Source organism: Myxine glutinosa, chromosome 14 (assembly GCF_964187855.1).
Source record: "Myxine glutinosa chromosome 14, kmMyxGlut1.1, whole genome shotgun sequence".
NCBI classification, from domain to species: domain Eukaryota; kingdom Metazoa; phylum Chordata; class Myxini; order Myxiniformes; family Myxinidae; genus Myxine; species Myxine glutinosa.
Window position 1 is genome coordinate 79,097,909 of NC_136274.1, and position 16,958 is coordinate 79,114,866.

The window sequence follows — 16,958 nt, forward strand, 5'->3', positions numbered from 1 at the left end:
TTATTTAGTGTTTTATGGCTGTGTGGTGTTTTTATTTAGTGTTTTATGGCTGTGAGGTGTTTTTATTATGTGTTTTATGGCTGTGAGGTGTTTTTATTATGTGTTTTATGGCTGTGAGGTGTTTTTATTACGTGTTTTATGGCTGTGAGGTGTTTTTATTATGTGTTTTATGGCTGTGAGGTGTTTTTATTATGTGTTTTATGGCTGTGAGGTGTTTTTATTATGTGTTTTATGGCTGTGAGGTGTTTTTATTACGTGTTTTATGGCTGTGAGGTGTTTTTATTACGTGTTTTATGGCTGTGAGGTGTTTTTATTACGTGTTTTACGGCTGTGAGGTGTTTTTATTACATGTTTTATGGCTGTGAGGTGTTTTTAATTTCGTTGTGGTGAGGTGTCTAATTTCGTTGTGGTGAGGTGTTTTTAATTAGGTGGTGGTGAGGTGTTTTGAATTAGTTGGTGATGGTGTTTTGAATTATGTGGTGGTGAGGTGTTTTTAAATGACGTGGTGGTGAGGTGTTTTTAATTTCGTGGCTGTGAGGTGTTTTTATCACGTGTTTTATGGCTGTGAGGTGTTTTTATTTCGTGTTTTATGGCTGTGAGGTGTTTTTAATTTTGTGGTGGTGAGGTGTTTTTATTACGTGTTTTATGGCTGTGAGGTGTTTTTATTTTCGTGGTGGTGAGGTGTTTTTATTACGTGTTTTATGGCTGTGAGGTGTTTTTATTACGTGTTTTATTGCTGTGAGGTGTTTTTATTACGTGTTTTATGGATGTGAGGTGTTTTTAATTTCGTTGTGGTGAGGTGTTTTTATTACGTGTTTTATGGCTGTGAGGTGTTTTTAATTTCGTGGTGGTGGTGTTTTTATTATGTGTTTTATGGTGGTGAGGTGTTTTGAATTACTTGGTTGTGAGGTGTTTTGAATTACTTGGTGGTGAGGTGTTTTGAATTACATGCTGGTGAGGTGTTTTGAATTACGTGGTGGTGCGGTGTTTTGAATTACGTGGAGGTGAGGTGTTTTGAATTACGTGGTGGTGAGGTATTTTGAATTACGTGGTGGTGCGGTGTTTTGAATTACTTGGTGGTGAGGTGTTTTGAATTATGTGGTGGTGAGGTATTTTGAATTATGTGGTGGTGAGGTGTTTTGAATTACTTGGTGGTGAGGTGTTTTGAATTACGTGGTGGTGAGGTATTTTGAATTATGTGGTGGTGAGGTATTTTGAATTATGTGGTGGTGAGGTGTTTTGAATTACTTGGTGGTGAGGTGTTTTGAATTACTTGGTGGTGAGGTGTTTTGAATTATGTGGTGGTGCGGTGTTTTGAATTACTTAGTGGTGAGGTGTTTTGAATTATGTGGTGGTGAGGTATTTTGAATTACGTGGTGGTGAGGTGTTTTGAATTACTTGGTGGTGAGGTGTTTTGAATTACTTGGTGGTGAGGTGTTTTGAATTATGTGGTGGTGAGGTATTTTGAATTACGTGGTGGTGTGGTGTTTTGAATTACTTGGTGGTGAGGTGTTTTGAATTATGTGGTGGTGAGGTATTTTGAATTATGTGGTGGTGAGGTGTTTTGAATTACGTGGTGGTGAGGTGTTTTGAATTACATGGTGGTGAGGTGTTTTGAATTACTTGGTGGTGAGGTGTTTTGAATTATGTGGGGGTGAGGTATTTTGAATTACGTGGTGGTGCGGTGTTTTGAATTACTTGGTGGTGAGGTGTTTTGAATTATGTGGTGGTGAGGTGTTTTGAATTACGTGGTGGTGAGGTGTTTTGAATTACGTGGTGGTGAGGTGTTTTGAATTACGTGATGGTGAGGCGTTTTGAATTACTTGGTGGTGAGGTGTTTTGAATTACGTGGTGGTGAGGTATTTTGAATTACTTGGTGGTGAGGTGTTTTGAATTACGTGGTGGTGAGGTGTTTTGAATTACGTGGTGGTGAGGTGTTTTGAATTACGTGGCGGTGAGGTGTTTTGAATTACGTGGCGGTGAGCTGTTTTGAATTACGTGGCGGTGAGGTGTTTTGAATTACATGGTGGTGAGGTGTTTTAAATTACGTGGGGGGGAGGTGTTCTAAATTACGTGGGGGTGGGGTGTTTTAAATTACGTGGGGGTGAGGTGTTTTGATTTACATGGTGGTAAGGTGTTTTGAATTACTTGGTGGTGAGGTGTTTTGAATTACTTGGTGGTGAGGTGCTTTGAATTACGTGGTGGTGAGGTATTTTGAATTACATGGTGGTGCGGTGTTTTGAATTACTTGGTGGTGAGGTGTTTTGAATTACGTGGTGGTGAGGTGTTTTGAATTACTTGGTGGTGAGGTGTTTTGAATAACGTGGTGGTGAGGTGTTTTGAATTACGTGGTGGTGAGGTGTTTCGAATTACGTGGTGGTGAGGTGTTTCGAATTACTTGGTGGTGAGGTGTTTTGAATAACGTGGTGGTGAGGTGTTTTGAATTACTTGGTGCTGAGGTGCTTTGAATTACGTGGTGGTGAGGGATTTTGAATTACTTGGTGGTGAGGTGTTTTGAATTACTTGGTGGTGAGGTATTTTGAATTACATGGTGGTGCGGTGTTTTGAATTACTTGGTGGTGAGGTGTTTTGAATTACGTGGTGGTGAGGTGTTTTGAATTACTTGGTGGTGAGGTGTTTTGAATAACGTGGTGGTGAGGTGTTTCGAATTACGTGGTGGTGAGGTGTTTTGAATTACTTGGTGGTGAGGTGTTTCGAATAACGTGGTGGTGAGGTGTTTCGAATTACGTGGTGGTGAGGTGTTTCGAATTACTTGGTGGTGAGGTGTTTCGAATAACGTGGTGGTGAGGTGTTTGGAATTACATGGTGGTGAGGTGTTTTGAATTACTTGGTGGTGAGGTGCTTTGAATTACGTTGTGTTGAGGTATTTTGAATTACTTGGTGGTGAGGTGTTTTGAATTACGTGGTGGTGAGGTGTTTTGAATTACGTGGTGGTGAGGTGTTTTGAATTACGTGGTGGTGAGGCGTTTCGAATTACTTGGTGGTGAGGTGTTTTGAATTACGTGGTGGTGAGGTATTTTGAATTACGTGGTGGTGAGGTGTTTTGAATTACTTGGTGGTGAGGTGTTTTGAATTATGTGGTGGTGAGGTGTTTTGAATTACGTGGTGGTGAGGTGTTTTGAATTACTTGGTGGTGAGGTGTTTTGAATTACTTGGTGGTGAGGTATTTTGAATTACTTGGTGGTGAGGTATTTTGAATTACGTGGTGGTGAGGTGTTTTGAATTACTTGGTGGTGAGGTGTTTCGAATTACGTGGTGGTGAGGTGTTTTGAATTACGTGGTGGTGAGGTGTTTTGAATTACGTGGTGGTGAGGTGTTTTGAATTACGTGGTGGTGAGGTGTTTTGAATTACTTGGTGGTGCGGTGTTTTGAATTATGTGGTGGTGAGGTGTTTTGAATTACTTGGTGGTGAGGTGTTTTGAATTACTTGGTGGTGAGGTGTTTTGAATTACGTGGTGGTGAGGTGTTTTGAATTACTTGGTGGTGAGGTGTTTTGAATTACTTGGTGGTGAGGTGTTTTGAATTACGTGGTGGTGAGGTGTTTTGAATTACGTGGTGGTGAGGTGTTTTGAATTACGTGGTGGTGAGGTGTTTTGAATTACCTGCTGGTGAGGTGCTTTGAATTACGTTGTGTTGAGGTATTTTGAATTACTTGGTGGTGAGGTGTTTTGAATTACGTGGTGGTGAGGTGCTTTGAATTACGTGGTGGTGAGGTATTTTGAATTACTTGGTGGTGAGGTGTTTTGAATTACTTGGTGGTGCGGTGTTTTGAATTACTTGGTGGTGAGGTGTTTTGAATTACTTGGTGGTGAGGTATTTTGAATTACGTGGTGGTGAGGTGTTTTGAATTACTTGGTGGTGAGGTGTTTTGAATTACTTGGTGGTGAGGTGTTTTGAATTACGTGGTGGTGAGGTGTTTTGAATTATGTGGTGGTGAGGTGTTTTGAATTACTTGGTGGTGAGGTGTTTTGAATTACTTGGTGGTGAGGTGTTTTGAATTACTTGGTGGTGAGGTATTTTGAATTACTTGGTGGTGAGGTGTTTTGAATTACTTGGTGGTGAGGTGTTTTGAATTATGTGGTGGTGAGGTGTTTTGAATTACGTGGTGGTGAGGTGTTTTGAATTACGTGGTGGTGAGGTGTTTTGAATTACGTGGTGGTGAGGTGTTTTGAATTACGTGGTGGTGAGGTGTTTTGAATTACTTGGTGGTGCGGTGTTTTGAATTACGTGGTGGTGAGGTGTTTTGAATTACTTGGTGGTGAGGTGTTTTGAATTACTTGGTGGTGAGGTGTTTTGAATTACGTGGTGGTGAGGTGTTTTGAATTACGTGGTGGTGAGGTGTTTTGAATTACGTGGTGGTGAGGTGTTTTGAATTACGTGGTGGTGAGGTGTTTTGAATTACTTGGTGGTGCGGTGTTTTGAATTACTTGGTGGTGAGGTGTTTTGAATTAATTGGGGTGAGGTGTTTTGAATTACTTGGTGGTGAGGTGTTTTGAATTACGTGGTGGTGAGGTGTTTTGAATTACGTGGTGGTGAGGTGTTTTGAATTACATGGTGGTGAGGTGTAATCGTCCCAAACTTCCAGTCTGCACCTACCCCTCCCCTAGGTGTGTGCTGAGGGGTTCTTTCTTGAAAAAAAAAACATTCAACCTAAATTGCCGATAAAAATGTAATATCACAAACACAACAAATACATTTGTGCAAAATAATTGTTTGTATTATGATTGGTTTAAATCATGACAACACAGCAACTCAGGTACAGTCATTAGCCTCAGCTAAAATAAGCCCGTTCCTCATTAACAACGCGCGAGCCTCACCAGGCTAGTATATATATATATATGTGTTTGCGCACGCACGCACGCGCACACACACACACACACACACACACACACACACACACACACACACACACACACACACACACACACACACACACACACACACACACACACACACACACACACACACACACACACACACACACACACACACACACCTATAACTGAGAAATAGTAGAAACTCCACAGTAAGAGCAGGGCGTCTCATTTGCATTAAATAAATAATCGGGAGATTAAATCACACGCGGACTTTAATTCTCGACAAGCTTTCGACCAACAAAGGTCTTCTTCTTAGTCGTCCCCAAGTTCAACAGATGTCATAGGGGCAGTTGGGGAAAAAATATATATATATACTTGCTTGGCTCGGCTCGCTGCGCTCGCCTCACCACGCGTAATTCAAAACACCTCACCACCACGTTATTCAAAACACCGCACCACCACGTAATTCAAAACACCGCACCACCACGTTATTCAAAACACCTCACCACCACGTTATTTAAAACACCTCACCACCACGTTATTCAAAACACCGCATCACCACGTAATTCAAAACACCGCACCACCACGTAATTCAAAACACGGCACCACCACGTTATTCAAAACACCGCACCACCACGTTATTCAAAACATCTCACCCCAAGTAATTCAAAACACCTCACCACCAAGTAATTCAAAACACCTCACCACGCGTAATTCAAAACACCGCACCACCACGTAATTCAAAACACCTCACCACGCGTAATTCAAAACACCGCACCACCACGTAATTCAAAACACCCCACCCCAAGTAATTCAAAACACCTCACCACGCGTAATTCAAAACACCGCACCACCACGTAATTCAAAACACCGCACCACCACGTAATTCAAAACACCTCACCCCAAGTAATTCAAAACACCTCACCACGCGTAATTCAAAACACCTCACCATGCGTAATTCAAAACACCCCACCCCAAGTAATTCAAAACACCTCACCACGCGTAATTCAAAACACCGCACCACCACGTAATTCAAAACACCGCACCACCACGTAATTCAAAACACCTCACCCCAAGTAATTCAAAATACCTCACCACCAAGTAATTCAAAACACCGCACCACCATGTAAATCAAAACACCTCACCACCACGTAATTCAAAACACCACCACCACAAAATTAAAAACACCTCAACACCATGTCATTTAAAAACACCTCACCACCAACTAATTCAAAACACATCACCACCACATAATTAAAAACACCTCACCACTACATAATTATAAAGGCCTCACCACCACACCACCATGTGATTTTAAAACACCTCACCACCATTTGATTTAAAAACACCTCACCACCACATCATTTAAAAACACCTCACCACCACATAATTCAAAATACCTCACCACCACATGATTCAAAACCACCACAACCTTACCAAAAACACTTCACAACCACGGAAACAAAAGTTTGAGGGAGTCGTTAAGTGACAACACAGACACTGCCCAGATATATATATATAGATAAATGACTGTACCTGAGTTGCCGTTTTGTCATGGTTTAAACCAATCATAATTCAAACAATTATTTTGCACAAATATACTTGTAATATACGTGACATCACATGTTATAAACAATTGAAGTTGAAAAAAAAATTTTTTTCCTGAAAAAATTCCCCCCCCCCCCCCCCCCCCAAAAAAAAAAAAAAAATTGGGAAAGTTAAAAAAACCCCCCAAAAAAAACCCTGAGGACATACCGACGGGAGAGATATGTGAATACCAGAAGTTTGGTACGATTTCACAAAAGTTTGAGAAAGCAGTTCAGTGACAACAGAACACAAGACAGGACAGGACAGGACATACACAGCACAGATATATATATATATAAATGAATGAATGAATGATCGTTTTAAAGGCAATTTTCCCCGCTAGAGCGGGGGTTAGCCTTGCGGGCCCCATGACAATCATGGTTCCCTGTTTGAGGCAATGTTTTTATGGCCGGATGCCCTTCCTGACGCCAACCCTTAGTCGCCTCTTACGATGCGCAGGGATACGGTGTACCTATTCTAAACCGGGGTATACACCGGGAATATATGTTTTTGTCACAGCAAAAGGCAGGAGGAAATATTTTGAAGGTGTGGCAAACACCTTCGGACAAACAATCAAAGAGAAAACAAATCAATTTGTCCATATATAGTGTTAAAGGCCACGCCATCACCCAAAACATCCTCCAACATACGACACCTTACATGGTAAAAAAACCAAACCTCGTACATCTAGCCAGCAAACTACTACGCAGTGTTTGTAAAACTATGGGTGACAGGTTCCGATTTGGAACGCATTCCGCAAAGCACACGGGGCACATGCACCGCCCAAGCCCATGTGACCGAGGACGCGCGGACACCAAGCAAGCACGGAGAGCTGGCATCAAGGACCTACCATAAATAAGATTTCAGTCTATCGACAGTGCCAGGCGGGTAAAGGTGAAGCAAAACAAGAAAGGCAGGAACATGATATCCATCACGACCACAACGCGCCCCCTTTGGCGTGGGCTGTGAGCGATGGGGGGGGGGGGGCGGAATGTAGGCGACGTGGGGCGGAGTGCAGGCGACGTGGGGCGGAGTGCAGGCGACGTGGGGCGGAGTGCAGGCGACGTGGGCGGAGTGCAGGCGACGTGGGGCGGAGTGCAGGCGACGTGGGCGGAGTGCAGGCGACGTGGGGCGGAGTGCCCACTGCACTAGTGCCCACTCGTGCCAAGGTGACTTTTCTCGTCGAGCGAATGGAGACGGTCACAGCTTGGGCAGAGCAAGTTCAGCCGAACTGAGAAGAGCGGCAAATACGTACAAAGAGAAGCTGCACTTTGCTATCGAATTACCTGTCACCTGTTTGAAAAACACCATGATGGACCACCAGCCATTGAGGGTCCACATAGTTAGACACGTATTTGTTGTTGCCATATTGTGACGAAACTGTAGTTGTCCAAGCACTTGGCCAATTCCACGTTATCACGACTACCAGCCCCTTATCCACTGCAGTATCTGCAGATCACAAAGCACATGGACACTGAATTACAAACATACCGACAAAATGACAACCTGGCCACTGTTTTCGTACAGCGTGTCCACCAATTCAGACCCATACAGAGACACAGAGGGTCCAGGTCCAGCACAAACATGAGCGGGGAAACAAGAAATGGATCACTCTACTGACAAGCACGAAGCGACCTGTACTCACACCTGAGGGATGGTGTCTGACAAGCACGAAGTGACCTGTACCCACACCTGAGGGATGGTGTCTGACAAGCACGAAGCGACCTGTACTCACACCTGAGGGATGGTGTCTGACAAGCACGAAGCCGACCTGTACCCACACCTGAGGGATGGTGTCTGACAAGCACGAAGTGACCTGTACCCACACCTGAGGGATGGTGTCTGACAAGCACGAAGCGACCTGTACTCACACCTGAGGGATGGAGTCTGACAAGCACGAAGCGACCTGTACTCACACCTGAGGGATGGTGTCTGACAAGCACGAAGCGAAATGTACTCACACCTGAGGGATGGTGTCTGACAAGCACGAAGCGACCTGTGCTCACACCTGAGGGATGGTGTCTGACAAGCACGAAGCCGACCTGTACTCACACCTGAGGGATGGTGTGTGACCGTGCCACGTGCTGGTATCAAGTGGGGTACAAGGGACGGATGAGTGGTGGCTGATGCAGAACGACATGCACGACATGAGCGGAAAGTGCCGGAGTAAGGGTCGACCAGAGCGAGGGTTGAGCGCGTGGGTCAGCACTCTGACCCATGGTGCACGGATGATGACGTAGGCGTGGCAAGAAACCGAGGACGCGTGGTTACAGAACGACCACTTGACGGGGAGAGCGCGAGCCGGCAGGACAGCCGGCTTTAGCGGATCGGTAAGTCAGGTGGGGCGGTATAGGTCGAGCTCGCACATTCCAGCGTAAGAAACTCACCGCAACCATTGACGAGTCCGACAGCTCCGGTTGCCTGGCAGACGTCGGCGCCAGCGTCCGTTTTGCTCACCATTGCGTAATCCCGGCTGCGAGTCGGTGCAGCGATGGACAGATAAAGCGAGACGGAATGAAGGGGACAGGAGAAGAGTGGAGTCGAGTGAAGAGGAGAAACTATAATACAAGGATACACAGAGAAATGGACATGTAATATAAGGAAAGAGAGCTAGAGAAAATGACAGCTACAGAAACACACCGAGATGGTTGTAGCTTCGAGTCCCGCGTGGACAGGAACGGCGGAACAACGACGCAGACAGCACGAAATGTCCGGTTTGTAAGCCGAAGGCAGCGGCGTGACCCGGCAGCACGTGTAACCTTCAGACGCCACCAAGATGGAGCCTCGTGACACAACGAACCGCCCAGTGCCCACTGACGTCCCTTCGACTTGTAGGCGTGGCCTTGAACGCGAGACGTCAGCTCTAGGACGCGGTGACGTAAGACGCATTATCGAAAGCTCTCATATTTCCACGCGCGTGAGGTAATTTCGTGAGACGTTACTTCGCCGCGCTTCGATTTTAAATGTTTTCATCGAAAGGAGTGATTGTCTGCTCGGACACTCGACGATAATACAAATGGTCTTTTAAACATAAATTTTCTGATAAACGAATCATTTACGATGTGCCGTTTGATGCTATTGCGGACGAGTGAAGTGGAAAATGTTCTGTGATTACCTATTGAGTATTGTCTATTGATCGACCGCGGTTTGAAAGAACGACATGGACCTGGCCATTGATGCCGGTGCGATATCCCAGCACTCAGTCCAGCTTCTTCTTATTCTTCGTTTTATCTCTACGCTTCTTCTTCCTCATCTTCTTCTTTTTTGTTCCTCCTCTTTCGTACCTACGCATCTTCTCCTTCTTACTCTTCTTCTTAGTCCTCTGTATATTCTTAATGCTCTTCCTCCTTCTTCTGACTCTTCCTCCCCTCTTAGTCCTCTTTTTCTTCTTACTACTCTTCCTTTACTTCTTCTTATTACACTTCCTCCTCTTCTTATTAGTCTTCTTTTTCTTCTTACTCCTCTCCCTTTACTTCTTCCCCTTCTTCTTATTACTCTTCCTCCTCTTCTTATTAGTCTTCTTTTTCTTCTTACTCCTCTTCCTTCTTCCCCTTCTTCTTATTACTCTACCTCCTCTTCTTATTAGTCTTCTTTTTCTTCTTACTCCTCTTCCTTTACTTCTTCCCCTTCTTCTTATTACTCTTCCTCCTCTTCTTATTAGTCTTCTTTTTCTTCTTACTCCTCTTCCTTTACTTCTTTCTCCCCATCTGCTTCATACTCTTCCTCTTCTTCAGTCGGCACTTCGGTCAAACTCAGATAGCATTCATCCTCAGCTTCCACTCCTTTTTGGGATTGTGTCAAATGAGTTTTCCCTTGGTGAGGTTTTTGGATAAGAGTGCTTAATGAGAGTGATAAACCTGGTGCCTACTCCGCTTGACTTCGAGGAGAGTTACTCAATAGTGATTTGGTTCACTTTTAAGCGAGATTTAGGAGATCTCGCGAGATCTTCGTCGGCGAGCGACGTCTTTTCGAAGCTGTCCGCGCTCTCACGCTTTCGAAGTTAAGTACACTGTAACCCCGATATAACGAACTGCTCGGGAGACATAAAAAAAAGTTCGTTATTTTGAAGTGTTCGTAATACTGAATAACGTACGAATCACCATACTATCACACCTATTCATATGCAAAACAACAAACTCTTTGTATCGTTCATTCATGTACATTTTATTGTTCGATTGTACGAATAAAAAACTTTAAAAAGCATTGCTGTTGTGTCATTGTTTAAAAGTTCATGTATAAATAAAATGTTCAAGTACATGTTATATTCACCGAATGTTCAATTTACTGCGTGAAGAAACTGGTAATCTTGGATTGTTTACTTAGTGTATGCGGTTATGTTGCAATTAACAGGGGAGTGAAACTTTCATATAGAATCTTGAAACTGGTACTTATTGACTTCTTTAGATCACATAGGACTCAAAACCACCTGTTTCCAATTTTTTCCAGCATGGATACGCACTAAATCCAAGATGGCGGCCATTTAACACGATAATCGCTTAATCGCCAACTATTTTGGACATTTGTAATGGATATAGTTGTCCAGTATATTGTTTTATAGGTTTTTTTGGTCACTGAATTCATTGAAGTACTTATATCATCAATAACACAAAGCATAAAGTGAATAATCATCCAATATGAGGTATAATTGGCGCCATATGGCAGGGCACACCCATATAAATACCCAATGAACGGTACACAAATATTTGGGTTATAATAATGATTATGTATATTTGTTTTTCAGCAAAATTAATCTGTCCTGATCGTTCTATGGAAGACTGCATGGCATGAGCCATAATAATGTAACCACAGGAATGGATGCATGGGTGCAATCTGCCATGAAATCAGAGTTGACCAGCTTATGAAGTGTCCATTTCTAAACATGTATTTTCTTTTCTACTTGCAGGTAAATAATGGCATCCGAAGCGGAACCTCTGGAGAAAAGGGCACGTACCGAACTAAATTTCAAGCTGTGCATCAAATGTCAAACTTCAAAAGAAGAACAATTAAAGGAACCCCCACAGTCCCCCACAGTAACTCTTGGAGGTGGCGTTTTCTTTGCGTGCATAAGATAATAACTGACGGAGCTGTAAAACTTTAATGCTGTCGACTGGTTGCCCTTCAAACCAGGAAAGTGCTGTTTCAAGTCCGGCAATTACATCAGATGTTGCTGGAACTTCTTGTGGTTCATTGGTGTCATCAGTCACTTTCACATCAGAGTTCTCTGGAAAGGTTTGCTGCTTTCTCACCAAGACTGAGACGATCAATGATACGGAGCTTGTCTTCAACTGACAAGATCTTGCGTTTACGGGACGGTGTAGCCATATTGATTTGCCTTACGTTAAACAATAGAATCTCATTAAATATGAGGGGGACAGGAAGTTCGTTCGGTATATCCGGAAGTTCGTAATACTGGTGTTCGTTATAGCGGGGTTCCAGTGTAATTGTTCACAATTGTGTTTTTGTCGAAACTGTATTTATCTTTCGGTGTGTGTAGCTATAGTGTGTCCTTAGGAAGATTCTCGGTGTTAATTTTTCATACCTGCATAGAAAATCGTCGGTTAATTCGTGTCGTGTCTTTTGAGGCCTTGTTGGATACCGTGTCCTACCTTGAGGCTTTGTTGTTCTCTCAGCGGTCCGTCGATTGTGCACCAATTACTTTCGTTCTCTCAGTTTTCCCAGTCTTTTCACCCCATACTAACTTGTTTAAAATCTCAACTCAAAAAAACAAACAAAAAAAACAAAAAAATATTTCCTTCTTTATTCTTATTCGTTCTTCTTATTCGTTTATTCGTTGTTCTTATTCGTTCGTTCGTTCTTCGACCACGTGTTTCACCTCCATTTCCCCAGATAGTTTTCACTGCGCAATTTTAAAATGTTTAAACTTTCCCCTGAAGTTCTGTATTCTGTCGTATATTATAACACTTTTTTCTTCTTCTTCTTTAAAAGGGTGCTTTCGACTTCCTCACCAAATCTATTCATTCCAAAAAAAAATTCCATCTCTTACAGTTCCTCTTTCCTACATTCCCTAAACTCACCTGCACTCCATCCCCCCTCCAGCGTCCTCAAACGTATTTTTGACTCGAAGGTCACAAGAAACTCAGTTTGCAATAAATGTTCGTTTCCCATTAATCGTACACTTTCTAAAATCCAATCTCACCCCTCCCCTCCTAATCTTCCCCGTCACCCCACCCCTCCAAAACTTCCCCATCACCCCTCCCCTCCAAATCTTCCTCCTTGCTCCTCCCCTCCAAATCTTCCCCATCACCCATCTCTTTCAAATCTTCCCCCTTGCCCCTCCCCTCCAAATCTTCCCCATCACCCACCCCTTTCAAATCTTCCCCCTTGCCCCTCCCCTTCAAATCCTCCCCATCACCCATCCCTTTCAAATCTCCCACCTTGCCCCTTCCCTCCTAAACTCCCCCCACACCCCTCCCCTCCTAGACTCCCCCTCGCCCCTCCCCACCTAGACTCCCCCCTCACCCCTCCCCTCCAAATCCCCCCCATCTCCCATCCCTTTCAAATCTACCCCCTTGCCACTTCCCTCCTAAACTCCCCCCACATCCCTCCCCTCCTAGACTCCCCCTCGCCCCTCCCCTCCGAAACACCCCCTCCCCCCTCCCCTCCAAATCTCCCCCATCTCCCATCCCTTTCAAATCCCCCCCTTGACCCTTCCCTCCTAAACTCCCCCCTAGCCCATCCCCGTCAAATCTCCCCACCCTCATTTCTTCTCCATTTCCCCCATCTCACCCCTCCTCAAAGCATCCTCCCCGCTTCTTCCCCCTTCCAACTCTCACCTCCATCTCCCCCAACCTTCTGCCTCGCTCTTCCCCCTCCTCAAATAACACCTCACTGTGCCTCACCCAATCACCATCAAACCTTTTGTTCGCCCCATCCTTCCCTTTCTCTGAGCTATTCTGAAATCTCCGACACACCTTCAACAGCTCTCCCTACCTCTTCCACATCTTACCCTACCCATCCCCCCCCTGTTATGTATCCGATGCTCCCCCTTCCTCTTCATTAACGGTATGGACCTCAAACATCCGGGGCATTCGCTCAAACCTGACTGATCTCTCCATACAGGTTGCTTCTGACCAACCAGACATGATCTGCTTAACAGAAACTTTCCTCCTTCATGATGTCTCTGATTCCTTAGTATCTCTCCCGGGTTACTCCCTCCTCCGGTATGATAGACCTGAGCCTCGTTCTGGAGGTGGGGTTGCTCTCTTTATCAAAAACTCTCTTCCTCACTCTCCCTGCACTGCCCTCTCTCCACCTCACCCCCAGGAATACCTCACAACCATCACCCCCAGTCATCACCGACAATTTGCATTTATGCTTATTTAAATTATACAATGGACTACAAAATGTAAATGTTTCATGATATTTGTTATATTATATCACCTTTATCTATCAATATTGTTGAAATGAAGATCAAAGAGCTGTATGTTGAAATATGTTGAAAAAGTCAAAACTTTACATGGGGTGTACTTACTTTTTCACGTGACTGTATGCATATATACACAAAGAATTAAGTTAAGCACCCCTACACAACGAATTAAGGTAAGCACCCCCTAATATATATTCTTTGTGTATATGTATACATTGGCATATATTCTAAGGTATGTGAGATCAAATAATGATTGGTATGACATTAGCAATTATCCATTGATGAAATTGAGTGATCAAAGTGAAAAAAAGTGATTGGTTGAGTCAGTGATCCGATCACGTGGGTCCTACACACGTTATTGACGCAAAGATCGCTAGAGGTCTTCTCAGAACAATGACTGTACGTTAGAAAACATAAACGTCATCCACACTGTCCGTGATGGACCTATAGCTCCATACTTAAATTGAGGTGAAAATATGCCTAAAATTCCCAAAAAATTTCACCTTAAATTATTCAGAATAAAATATTGAAAACGGCATGATTGTTATGTTTTTATGTGACCATAATATCACTTCTCCAGAAAATATAGCAATATCATGGGTATATTACACTGTTTTGACGACAACAAACTTGTAATGTGCGAGGTTGTAAAAAAACGGGGGGGGTGCTTAACTTAATTCTTTGTGTATATATCTATATATCTATATATATCTATATATCTATATATATATATATATATATATATATATATATATATATATATATACACACACACATATACATACATACATACGTACATACATACATATGTGTGTTGTACTGTCCACCAAACAGTGATGACTCCATCTACATCTCGCTGTCTGATATGGACCAACTTCTATCTACTCATCCAAACTCTCTCTTCCTCACATGTGGTGATTTCAATTGTCACCATGCCAGTTGGCTGGGTGTGGGTACCTCTCTCACCAGCCATAACTCCTCGACAAAGGACTTCTGCGACTCACTGGGACTGACACAATCTGTCAATTTCCCGACCCGGATCTCAGTCAACGGAGCATCTTCTCTTCTGGACTTGGTTATGACTAACTTCCCGGAAAATGTCTGCTGCTGTTCTTCTGCTCCAATCGGCTCATCTGATCATGTGCTTGTTAAAGTGGACATCTCTCTGAGCATTCTCAGAGAGCCTCCTCAGCGTTGATGAGTCTGGCATTTCACTCAGGCCAACTGGCACGGTCTTCAAGCAGCCATCAATCATCTGGACTGGTCTCCCATCTCGACCGCCTCTGACATCAACTCATCCTGGGAATTCTTCCAAAGTAAATTGCTCTCTCTCATGCACAGATTTATCCCATCTCGTCTTCAGTTGTCATACCCTTCCTCCTGTCCATGGTACACAGAATCTTGTGGTGAGGTTGTTGCCCATAAACAACTTGCCATCGTCTCCTGGAAAGCAAATCCAACAGAAGGAAATCTCATTTCCTTTCACAAAGCCCGAGACAAGTGTGTGTCCACCCTCAGGAGAGTCAGGAAACAATATCTCTCCGTTCTCAAGACCGAACTCTCTTATCTGTCTCCCTCTTCCAAATCCTGGTGGTGTCTGGTCAAATCTTTCTGGTGTTTGTTCCCCCTCCATCCCCTCCCTTACCTCAAACGGCTACACAGCTGACTCCGCACGTGAAAAAGCTGAATGCCTCAACTCTGTGTTTGCCTCTAAATCTTGTGTCCCAAACCCATCCCTCTCTGTACCCACCATACCCAGTCATACCCAGCTGCTCCTGGACTCTGTGTCCTTTCCTCCTGACAAGGTGGAAAAGTTTCTGAAAACCCTCGACTGATTCTTCAACTAGCCCTGACGGCATCAGCCCACGGGTCCTAAAATCCTGTTCTTTCGCTCTTTCACTCCCTCTCTGTTCTCTTCACCCTCTCCTTTGCTCAAGGTCATCTGTCATCTGCTTGGAAATCAGCCAACATCACCGCTTTGCACAAAAAAGGTGCAAAAACAGATCCTAGCAACTACAGACCAATCAGCCTTCACCCAATTATCAGCAAAGTCATGGAATCCATCATTGCTTCGGATATGAAATCTTTCCTCTTCTCCAATGGCTTGATCTCTGATCATCAATTTGGTTTCAGACCAGGTCACTCTACTCTGGACATGCTGCTTCTGCTGTCTCAACAATGGATGGAGGTCCTCAATGCCAAACAGGAAATTAGAGCTGTCTCCCTTGACATATCACGTGCCTTCGATACGGTCTGGCACCCCGCTCTGCACACCAAACTCTCCTCCGATGGTATCCATGGAAATCTCCACGCATGCCTTGCGGACGTCCTCTCTAGTCATAGTCAATGTGTGGCCCTGAATGGGTTTCTCTCATCTCCTCTTCCTGTTCAGGCTGGAGTTCGCCAAGGCAGTGTTCTGGGCCCTGTGCTTTTTCTGGTCTTCATCAATGATCTCTCTGACTCTCTTGAAAATCCTCTCTATCTCTTTGCTGATGCTTTAGGTTGGTGGACCTTCTGTCTTCTACCGACTCCTCTCCGGCCTTGCTCCCCCAACTCTATCTGTGCTCTGAACCCCCAAATATTCCTACAGGTCGCACAAGATCTGCCTGCAACCCTCTTATGGTTAAACTGCCAAAATCAAGACTCTCTGCTCACCTTCACTCCTTCATTCCTCTTTTCTCCCACCTCTGGAAGAAACTCCCTCTCTCTTCAATCCCACTCCTCCCTCCAGGTCTTCAAATCAGCTGTTCACCACCATCTCCTATCTTCCCCCATCCAAAAAACCTTGATCTTTTCTACGCCCGCGAATTTCACCCCAAATCCACTTTTTTGAAATACCAACTTCTGTCCTGGAAGTCCTTGGTGTCCTTGTGTTTTATACTTCTCCCACCCCCCCCTCCCCCTTCCCACGCCTCCTCCCCCCAAGCCCTCTCCCTCCCACACATCTCCCTGCTCTCAAATGTTGTGGTTGTGTGCTTCCCCTTCTCTCCCCATCTTGTCTGCCGCTCCCTCTTTTTATATATTTTGTTTGTCTGCTTGATTTTGATTTTTTTTGTGATAAATGTAAGCTCTTTCACGAGCCTCGATTCTGTATACAAAAAAAGAAAAAAAAAGCAATTCTGCAGGGGTGCAATGTTTGTCTTCAT

General features: G+C 44.1%; 1 protein-coding gene across 3 annotated transcripts in view; it reads right to left on the bottom strand.

The window, feature by feature from the left end:
- Positions 1-9,253, bottom strand: part of LOC137439947 (CLUH binding protein of NUMT mRNA) — an 88,589-nt gene extending 79,336 nt beyond the window's left edge. The window contains exons 1-2 of one of the 3 annotated variants that reach the window (XM_068136226.2): positions 9,066-9,253; positions 8,813-8,898 (exon numbers count right to left, since the gene is read on the bottom strand). In XM_068136226.2, the coding sequence (XP_067992327.2) occupies positions 8,813-8,885 (73 nt within the window). In that variant the 5' untranslated portion in view covers positions 8,886-8,898; positions 9,066-9,253. Of the gene's footprint in view, positions 1-7,275; positions 7,400-8,812; positions 8,899-9,065 lie in introns of those variants that run through there. The other 2 variants (XM_068136227.2, XM_068136229.2) reach the window with 2 other exon arrangements.
- Between the last annotated feature and the right edge of the window lie 7,705 nt (positions 9,254-16,958).